Source organism: Cucumis sativus, chromosome 1 (assembly GCF_000004075.3).
Source record: "Cucumis sativus cultivar 9930 chromosome 1, Cucumber_9930_V3, whole genome shotgun sequence".
In the NCBI taxonomy this organism is placed as follows: domain Eukaryota; kingdom Viridiplantae; phylum Streptophyta; class Magnoliopsida; order Cucurbitales; family Cucurbitaceae; genus Cucumis; species Cucumis sativus.
In genome coordinates, this window is record NC_026655.2 from 14,782,754 (window position 1) to 14,793,551 (window position 10,798).

General features: G+C 31.6%; 1 protein-coding gene across 1 annotated transcript; it reads right to left on the bottom strand.

The window, feature by feature from the left end:
* Positions 1–463: 463 nt before the first annotated feature.
* LOC101208107 (putative clathrin assembly protein At5g35200) lies at positions 464–6,547 on the bottom strand. Its single transcript, XM_004150480.3, has 16 exons — positions 6,393–6,547; positions 5,658–5,781; positions 5,512–5,581; positions 5,237–5,334; positions 4,523–4,664; positions 4,335–4,435; positions 3,160–3,243; positions 2,968–3,018; positions 2,803–2,868; positions 2,656–2,721; positions 2,484–2,564; positions 2,320–2,397; positions 2,031–2,198; positions 1,740–1,818; positions 1,407–1,525; positions 464–1,183 (listed from the first exon to the last, which is right to left on the bottom strand). Exons 2-16 carry the CDS (start codon positions 5,754–5,756, stop codon positions 821–823), a joined length of 1,665 nt encoding a protein of 554 aa, XP_004150528.1. The 5' UTR covers positions 5,757–5,781; positions 6,393–6,547; the 3' UTR covers positions 464–820.
* Positions 6,548–10,798: the final 4,251 nt, after the last annotated feature.

Genomic DNA, 10,798 nt, shown 5'->3' on the forward strand with positions numbered 1-10,798 from the left:
TGGAGATATTAGACTTTTCAATTTCTCAATGAACCACAGATTTTATTACTTTTACACAAAAGAAAAAAATGGTGTTTGAATCATGGACCTAATTTTTTCAAATTATTTTATCAATCTTTATTGCCCCAAGATAAATTTGATCAAAGACTAAACTATAAGAACAAGAGATTACCTTAAGAAAAGTACATAGTTACTAAATTTGTTCTATTAAAGTACAATATTATCAAAGCCTATATTAAATTGTTAATTTTATAAAAGGAATTCGTTGAATTAAACATTTCAAATTCAATAATATAACTAAACAGCAATTTTTTTAATGACAAATTCTTACGAACGACGTAATTGCAAATTTTTAATGAGAACCTCAAAAGACTATTTGTGATAATATTTACAAATCTTGTCTTTTGTTTATTAATTTTTCCTCTTTTTTGGGGGGCAAAAGATGACAATCCAAAACAATTCCTAGAGGATAAATATCAAAGAGGGGTTTAAATAAATTTGCTACATACTGATTTTACAGAGTCCTACATGAAAATGAAAATTAAAAGGAAAAAAAAAGTTGAAATTTCCCGCTTAATTGCAGGATGACAGCAAATTTGCCAAGTATCTAAAACATTATTACCATCTTTCCATGACACAAATAATCAATCAAAATCCTGTCTCACTAATTATTATCAAAAGAATCTCATTCTAACCTAAACTTAGCTACTGCACATACACAACATATTGTACATCTGTATACTCCATATTTATCAATCCCCAAATTCCAAGAATGATTGATCAATTAACATCCCTATCAGAGTAAATTCTTTGAATGATGTTAAATGAGACCATATGGATTGGAAGCATGAACAGGCATACCCGGACCGTAGTGGTAGGCGTTGGTTCCATGAGGATTTCCAAAAGGATTTGACTGTTGAGGTGGTGGGGTCATCATCATCATTTGTTGCTGCTGCTGCTGCAACATGAAAGCTTGTTGCTGGTTGGCCATAGCTGCCATTTGTACTGAATGAGGGGCAGCTACTGCAGACGAAGCGAAAAAGGGATCGTGCATTGGCTGTTGTTGCATCATGGCACCATGCATTGGGACTGGCTCCCATGGATTGTAACTCACGTTCTGATTGTTTCTTCTGATTGCATCGTCATATAAGCTGTCTAACGTAAGCAAGTCCAACCCTCCGGCCTTTGGAAATCAGTTCAAAGTGATATTAGAACATCATAAATTTGGGCAAAGAGAGAATGGAACGTTGTCTAGAAGTCAGAGCAGTAGAACTATAATGGGTTGCTATGGACAAAGTTAGATGAAAAGATGGAATACAAGTCAGGAAATGTTACTGATTTACATCACTATTGTACATAACTCAGTATGAATTAAAAATTTTATGTTTAGTGGATAAGATAAATACCAATTTGCTTGTAGCAGCTACACTTTCATTTGAGCTGGGTGCCGTGACGAGTGCCAATTCCCAGCCTGTAGTTGTAGTACCATTAGCTTGGCTTGGAGCAGAACTGGTTTGTTGATCGGCTGTGATCACAAGCAGTAAAATTATACACTGAGCTGACTCCACGTGTATACTAGTTACTATTACCACAATATTGAAGTTTTAGAGTTCACTATTTTACACACAAAAAAAAGGGAATGTTATCATTTCAAATTTGGGTTCTCCTGAACATATATTGAACTGTTTTCTATTATTAATGAACTTTGAAGAAAATGCAGAAAGAAAGAAGAGAACTACCAACTGGGACAATAGCCAACGCCAGAGAATTCTTCTCATCTAAATTGGAAGTAACCTCAGGTACAGGATCGTTCAAACCCTAACCAAAAACAGATAATTATCTCAGACAATGTATTTCTAGAATAATTATCTCGTTACAAAAAAATCTGTTTAGATAACAAATATACTTGTAAAAAGTACACTTCTATTTACTTATTAATGGATAGTTTAGTGTTTTTTTGTTTGAAATGTTCAAAATACCTATGTCATGTACTAATATTGGGAGTAGATTAGCTAACAAAAGAAGCTTACCAACAAGTCAGGTTGTTCAGTCACGACTGGTTCTACTTTAACTGGTTCAGGTGGTGGGGGAGACGGGGCTGGTGGAGGTGCCACTGTTTGTTCCACTTGAGCTCCTGGTTCCTTCTTGTACTCAATAGCCAAAACTTCTTTAGGGGCGGCCAGTTTGTTATCAGCAACCTGCTTGTTAGTTAAGATGAAAGAAAAAGAGTTCAGGTGGATTTTACATCTTGGAATTAACCGACTAACAACGGTGCAGAGTACAAACAAATTGAGAGCAAAAAGCAAAGATCAAGCTGACCTGTTCTTTACGAACTGTTGAAACCCGAGGAGCTTCTCTTACATATTCTTCCATGGCTTGTAAAAATGATGGAGGGGGCTTCAAAGTAACACAGAAGATACAGAACTTAGTACTCTTTTAGGGGAAAATGTTGAAAAGACTGATAGCAAAGGGGGCCAGCATACCTGTTCAATCTTTATAAACTTCTCACCACGCCCAATATCAAGACTTTTACAAACTTCATAGAATTCGGAAAGCCTCTCTGCCTGCAAAATTGAGAAAGTTATTCACAATATCTAAAAACTCTCGATTGTGCACTACTATGGTTGATTAAAACAGAAAGCCCGGTGCAAGTACCTGCTGGCCAGCTCTCCTGTAAATATCCAGGGCTTTCAATGCATCTTGGCGTTGCATCTCAAAAAACTGAATATTTAGACCATGTTAGACTTTGTTTCAGTTTTTGCATTTCAATCAATCTTATCAGACAATCAGATCAATCATTACCTTGTCAACCAAATTTACTGTACCGTCACTGATGGCCTGATAAATTTTGACGCTTTCAGAAGCAACCTACAATAAGGTAGAAGACATGAGAATGAGAAGGAACAACTATGCAAACAAGTAGAGCTTTTTCGATGGGCATGCAAGATCATAAGAAGAGGTTCCTACCAATGAAAGGGCCAGCTGGATTACGAAGTTATGAACTGCGGCTCCTTGTGGCTGCAGCAAATTAAAAGATTGTTCCACAATGAATAAGGAAATCCTGATATTTAAAAATAAAACCATACAACATACTATTTCCAGTAATACATAGTCATTGGGAAATAATAACATTTACCCGAATATAGGGCGGTAAATTACCTGACAACCAAGTACCCGATATAGAAGCTCTTGTAACGCTGGCAACTGCTCAAGCAACTCAGCAGTGTCTAAATCTTTGGTTCTCTGCATCATTGATTCAATTGAAACAGCATTCTCAATTATGAAACCCAAACAGCAATTACATGTTGTGTATCAGTGACAGTCTCTCAAGGAAACTTCTTTTTACTCTCTAAACACAATATGAGGTTCAAGTAAGCCAGGTCTCTTCTCATTATTTATCATCTAGACTTGGGCTTTAAAAGAAATCTTAAAAGAAAGGTTGCAAGTATGTCTTTCATCAGAAGCATCTCATCCCATGGACAGGGAAACTGGGAGAGTTTGGAGCCCTGATACTTCCAGCTCCTTTTCTTCTCTTCGTCATCTTTGGTCCAACACATAATTTGACAAATCCAAAGCCATCCAAAGGATATTGCACGATTTGTTTGGAAATGAAGGTTTCAAAGGAAGTTAACTCCTTACTTTGACTCTTTTCCATCACAATTATATCTTCAAAAGTATTTGATTTTGGAAAAAAAAGAAAGAAAAGCACATTCAAAATTTTCTTATTCCCCTCTTTGTGCTTTCCATCCCACAAAGAACATGAAACCCTGGATCAACTTTCTCTCCTGTGCCCTTTTGCTACTACTCCGTTCACCTTCGCTTTTAGACAATGGTGGTTGTAGGTGCCACCCTTGAAGTACTGGTGATTTTCTTAGGCAAAGTGCCCTTCTTTTCATTGGAAAGAGTTAGACCTTAAGGAGACTTGTGGCAGCAGTGGGTTTTTAAGAAACTTTGGTGGAGAGAAACAGGGAAACTTTGAGGCAACATTTTCAACACCACAGAAGACTAAGAAAAACATTTTCAGGGTCCCCCTATGATATAATCTTTCTAAGGCTTTTTGTGATTATTCATCTTTTAACAGGCAAGTATACTTGGCGACGGGAGTGCTTTTTAACTCCATATGATTACATAGGGGGTTTGCTGAAGTAATAATATCATTTTCTATTAAAAATTAAAAATAAGAAGAAAGAACTCTTATATGTTTTTCATAAACACAAGTAGGTGCATGTACCAACTGGGGAGAGAAGTAGTATTTTTATCTCCTAGAAAACAAATTGAAAAATCAAATGTAAGTAAAAAAGACAATTAACCAACTAAAGAGAGTATATCCTTACCGCACGATCTGTCTCAACATCATACTTTAGCACACGGAAACATTCCAACCTCTCCTCCAAAAATAAGGCATATGAGCGTACCCAAGCAGAATAATCCCATGCTACATGCAGCACATGAAAAGTTTTAGATTGAGATTTTCATTCTATTTAAACTATCTTTTTCAACTTTAGTGCCTTAGAGGAGGTACCATTAGCACTGGAATCATCTTTAAAATGAGATAAATTAAGCATGTGATTTCTTCTCCTGCCATAGTTAATCAGTTCTTCATGAAATGTGGGGTCCACCTCCCGCAAAGCACGATGGATAACAACCAAAGTTTTTAATGCAACCTACACAGTGAAATCATCATCTATTAAACAAATTTAATAGGCACTACAAATCTGAGTTGGAGATCAAATTTAAACCCAAGCCATCTAAATTTGGAATATGCAATGAGTCACTTTCAGATGAGATGAACACACCGTGATCTGCATATGTTATCGGTCTATCGTACATAAAGCAGTCTGATTATAACGCTATTCTCAACAACAGTTTCTATACTAATGTTACAGGATGGTTGGAGTTGCATGATAAATGTTTATCAACCCTAATCAGAGGAACACTTTCTTAGTAGTAACTAACAACACCATCAATTTTGCGTCCACAACAGGTAGAGGTGCTTTGATTTATCTTACTTTCCCTGAGACTTTGCAAAGAGTGACAGAGTTGAAGTAATCAACTGCAATATCAAATGCACTACTAACATGCACAATAACATAGATGACTAAGCTCAAAAAGCTATAAAAGATCAATTTTTTTACTAGAACTTTGAAACGAGAAGATATATAATTCTTTTGATAGCAGTTGATTTGCAAGGAATGCAGATTTGTAATGCTTATGATGTCAAAAGATGAAGACTTACTGCCCAATTATGTGTCTTAGATAATCTTCTTGCCAAAGCATGGATGCAATATGCAACATCAGCTCTAGGCCTGGTAGCTGAAATAGCTGCGAATATAGCTGCAAAAAAGTCCAAAACCATCTTATTGTAATATTATGATTTCTATTATCGTACAATTCGAAATAGAAGAACTGCATTATCAAACAAAAATGTAAGGTTCAAATGAAAAAAAATGTGAAGATACATTCAATTCTGCAAGAATATTACTATCTTGAGAAGGGCATCAAAGAACACACCTCTAATATGTTTTTCCTTCGCAGGACGTTCAACATGATTTGTTGACTTAACTATAGCAATGTCTAACTCCTGAAGTCAACACCACGCCAAGAACATGAGATAGATCCAGGCTATTGAGATGCAATTAAAGGAGGACTTATAGTACCTTATAATCACTGTTAACTTTAGCTAATGAAACTGTGGTAGTATCCTTCAGAGCTCCCAATGCTTTTCTAAAGCTATTCTGTGTACCCCCACCAGACATTCTCTCTCCCTCGCTATTAATAAACCTACAAAAAAAACTCAACAATATGATATGGTTCACCTTGCACAAACAAAAACTATGCATTAAGCAAAAATCTTCATAAATAATTAATTTCACAAATCGTCAATTGATCTGCCAATTCAAAGGCACCATTGAACCATATAGAAATCCGTCAGGGTAGACAAAAATCACAATAAACTCCATATTCATCAGCAATATTTCACCGACACACAAGAAGTTAAAATTCCGGCAGGGAAAACAAAATTTCAAAAAACCCAATTAAAAAAAGTAGAAACTCAAATCTTAAAAGGAAAAACATCATTTCTATAGATACAGCATGAATTCATCAAATAAAAAAAAATATTTAGTGTGATAGAAAACTCAGATTGAAACGCCAAAAAAAGCTGAAAAGGGAAAAGTAGGAATCGAAGTGAAGGGCCTAGATTGCACTAAACCTAACCCAAAAGTGTACCGTTACAAGTATAAAAATGGAAAATCAAAGAGAAACTATATTGGATAGAAAGATCTAATGAAGTAGAGCAAGATTGAAGGCAACAGAAAACGGAATCAACGGTTGGGAGCTGAGTTGGAAAAAAAAAAATCAGAAAGAGAAAAGAAGATCAAAGGAGTGGATACCTGAAAATCAATGGAGAAAGAGAGAAGAGAAGGCGATCGGAGGTTAGTCTGGAAGCAAAGAAAAGTCGAAAATGTGAAGCTGTGTGTATGGTGGTGGTCGTCGGCGTCTTACACAGCTTTAACTATAAACTTTTTTAAAATATTATTAATTTCTTTTTTCCTATTTTTCTATAATTTATAATTAATTTTATGAATCTCTCTTTATAATCTTTGCTGTCAGAAAAATACGGAGTTTGTAAGAATTTGTACTGCGCCGAAGTTAAAATGGGAAATATTCTTCTATTAGGCGTCTTCACTTGCTTCTTGCTTCCTCCCTTCAGATCTTGCCACGTGCTTAGAATCTTGATTATCTGTCATCCACCACTCTTTAATACACATTAATCAAAACTATTTTGATAACGACTTATTCAATTCTATATGCATATTGACCTTTTTTTTTTCCCTTTTTAACTCTATGTAATTTAAATTCAAGTTTAAAATAAAAGTCCGGATGTATATCTTTAGGATAAAAAAAGTTATAATCTTGTTTTAATACGTTAGATTAATTATATTTTTATATGTTTTACATTGAAAATAATTTATTCAATCCATTGAATCTTTCTTAGAAAAAATCAATTGAATAGTTGTACAATAATGACTCATGATTAATATAATTGGTTCCTTTAAAATTAAAAAAAGTATATCAAACCACATCAAGAAAAGCTAGTTTGCTCAAAGTAAGTACATTTCTAAACAGGAAGTCAAAACTTGTTGGTGTAGTTGAAATCATTCCAACTAGCAAGAGGTAGTTAAATAATTACGGAGCTAGGTTGAAAAATCTTATAATTACACTAACGGCATCGATATTGTATATATCTCAAGCGAATGTCTAAACGTTTAGTCGAACTAAATAACTTTGTAATAAATTAGATATTAAAAAATGTGTTCAATTTAACATTACACGATACTAATTTAAACTCACTCATAAACTAATAGCATAGTATAATAATAATAATAATAGAAAATAAAATTCAAATTAAAAAAATTATTTGGTGATAATAACATCAACAAAAGTTAACTAAGACAAAATAATGAATAACAATGTTACATTTTGAACAAAATAGTGAGTGGTAGAATTGTCTTTTTAAACACAGTAAATACAATTAAATAATTATTAATTATTATTATTAGGCAAATGATGATGGGGAATAGAATTCCAATATGGTTAAATTAAAATGTAGATAGAACCGACAAAGGTTGGATGTAAGTTTTTGAAAGAAAAGTTTGCTTAGAAATTAGAGAAGAAGGGGAAAAAAAAACATATGTAATTGAATTTAGCTAGAGGACAGCGGGGCCTTGAATTTGACACATCACTCAACATTCTCACAAAACCCTTCTAATTTGGGCAATCAGTAGTGACCCACCAAATTCTCCCCTTAAATTAGGGATCTTAAAAGTTAAACCCTTTTAAGAAATTATCAATATAATTAGCCCCACATCATATCATGTGATTAATTACCCCTATTTATTTCATGCTTGGTTTGGATGTTTGTGAAATAGAAATTACCAAAAGTGTTCTTAAATTTATATCCAACAATTAATTGGGGTTTAAATAGTAGGTAATTTAGAATTTGGAAGAGAATTCACATTCTCCTTTTATGTTTGTAGGTTGCTTGAGAACATTCGGATTTTAGTTTTAAAAAATGTTTAGATTTTGTGATGGAAGTAGTGTAGATTCTAAAAACAATTTTCTATGTTTTTATTTTAGGGAGAATTTTAATTTTTATATTTTAAAAAGCACAATTAGATTCAATCATATAAAAATATTTAGAAACGGGAGGTAATAAACTCAATTCTTTTTCTAATATAGTTTGATTGTGTGTGAAATTTTATGTTATGGATTAAACTTTTAACTTCTCCCAACAATAATAAAAATTATAATTATAATTGTTTAAATATAAATTATATTCCTAAATAAATTAATAATACTTATAGTCAATAAACCAATTTTTAAATATTTACACATCTATTAGTGTATATCAACAACTACCAATAATATTTTAGAATATTTGTAAATATTTTGATTTATATATTAGGTTTATGTTGATTTAATAAAATGTAATAAATAACCAACAACCACATTGAATGTGTTAATGAGATGCTCTTTTGTACTCAAGTCACACAAGTTAACTAACTTAAGATTTCCATTAAAATGAAAACAGTTATAAATTGAAACTTAAATAATGCAGCTTCTTTACAAGTTTGGCAATCTATATTCTATTCCTTGCCAAATTAACCCATAAAATTAGTTAAACGCATAAATTATTAACATTTGATATACAATAATAACGAATTGACTTAAACACGAAATAAAAAAAATTTAAATATAACAATAAGATCTAAAGTATTTACAAATGTATTTAGATTTTACTACTACTAAAAACCTAAACATAATAGAATCTATATTTATTATTTTCAAAATTGTGGTAATACAATTAATTATTATTTCTAAAACTATTCACCATACCTTGAAAGAGTATTTACAAAGTCTAATCAAACTATATTATATTTTAAAGGCTAAAATATCATTCTCCTTTTTAGACTTTAATATTTATTAATTTTAATCTTTAAATTTTTAATAAATCTTAAATTAGTGTCATTTGTCACTTTTTTATTAGCATTTTTTCTATAAATTTTAAAAGTTTATTTACATATTGTGTTTTAAATTTTCCATAAAAATATAATTATTCGATCCATTTCAATAAAAGTTATCGGTAAGATTTACTAAAACTATTCGAACTAAAATTAATTGTTTTGAAGCACAAAAATTAAAATGAAACAAATGTGAAAGAAAGTAAAGTAAATTAAATTCTAATGGAAAGACATAACATAGTGTTTTTTGTTTTAAAGTTATTAGAACAGAATGTAAACTGAATAGGTGGGTCCATTTGGTTGATAATCAAATAAAGCTATAGTTTATTAATGTTGATTTTTGTTTTATGGTCATCATCCAGATGCTTTGGACCAACAAGCAAGAAAGAGTTGTATTTTCTTTTAAAGAAAGCTAATAATAATAAATAAGAGTACTATTTTGAATTTATATAGACAAATAAAATAAAAAAGCTAATATTGATAGGGTGTTTTATTTAAAAGGGAAGAAAGGGTTTGGGTTTGGCGTAGGAATAAGAGACGGACAGCTCATCCACATCACTAACTCCAAACGTCGGTTCCGATGTATATTATCATCAACACAAATCCCCAACAACACAACACCCCCTTCCAAACCCTTCAATTACAATCCCCCACCGACAAATCCCTACATTTTTACCCTTTTCATATTATTTTAATTTTACTCAATCATTGTGGATGCAATCATGGACCCTCCAACAAACTTTCACAAACATATATATATGGCAATGACACACATTTTCAACTCAATTCTTATATTTTCAAATTAATTTTAATATTTTTTTAATACTAATTGTTTCGATTGTTTGAAATGAAACGTCGTATCAATAACACTAAATTTAACTCTAATTTAAATATGAAATTTTTTAGTTTAATACAAATACTACTTTTGTTCCGTTTTTTAATTATAATTTATTTTGATCTTCGTATATTGTTTTGTTTTTGTACTTTGTTTTCATTTCTTTTAGTTTTTGAAGGGGCCAAGATAATTATTTTTTTGTAAAATGGAACAAAATGAATATTTAAACTTATTAGGGTGAATTGAAAATAATAATAATAAAAATAATAGTATGGGAGAGTTGAAAATGAATGTTGTGAGTAAATAGCAAAAATGGACCAAAATAGAAAAAAATTAGGGGATGATAGTAGTATACTATAAACCAAAGAATAAATAGAAAAGTTGATGCTCTTGAAATCATGTGAGATTCTTTTTAATAATTTGCCACCAATTAAATTATTTTCTGGATTCCTCTTTTTTTTTCTTCAACCAAAAGAATTGATAAATGTCAAACTTTTAGACTGTTTCAAAAAGGAAATACACCATAATTTTTACTTGTCTTGTTGTGTTCTTTGTTTTATGTGAATCCAGATTGAATTTTGACTATGTTATTTCTGTAAAACTACAAAATTCTTTAACACATGTGAAAATATCTATTTATAATATGTTATTCACGTTAATATTTTCTAAGCTCATCATGGTTGGTAATATCTCTATTTATCAAGAAATCAAATAGGTTAGATAAAGATTTGCTGAGTCTACTCATATTATTCTCACTCGATCCTTTGATATCTCACTCAACTATGTACTTATACAATACCCATATGAATTGTGTTCTCTTCAATTTAGCTAGGAACACAGTAAGTCATATTCTTAATGAAACATGAAGGTCATTATGGTATAAGGGTTGATTAAATCTTTTAAACTAACATTAAACGACTTATAAATAAATTAATAGATC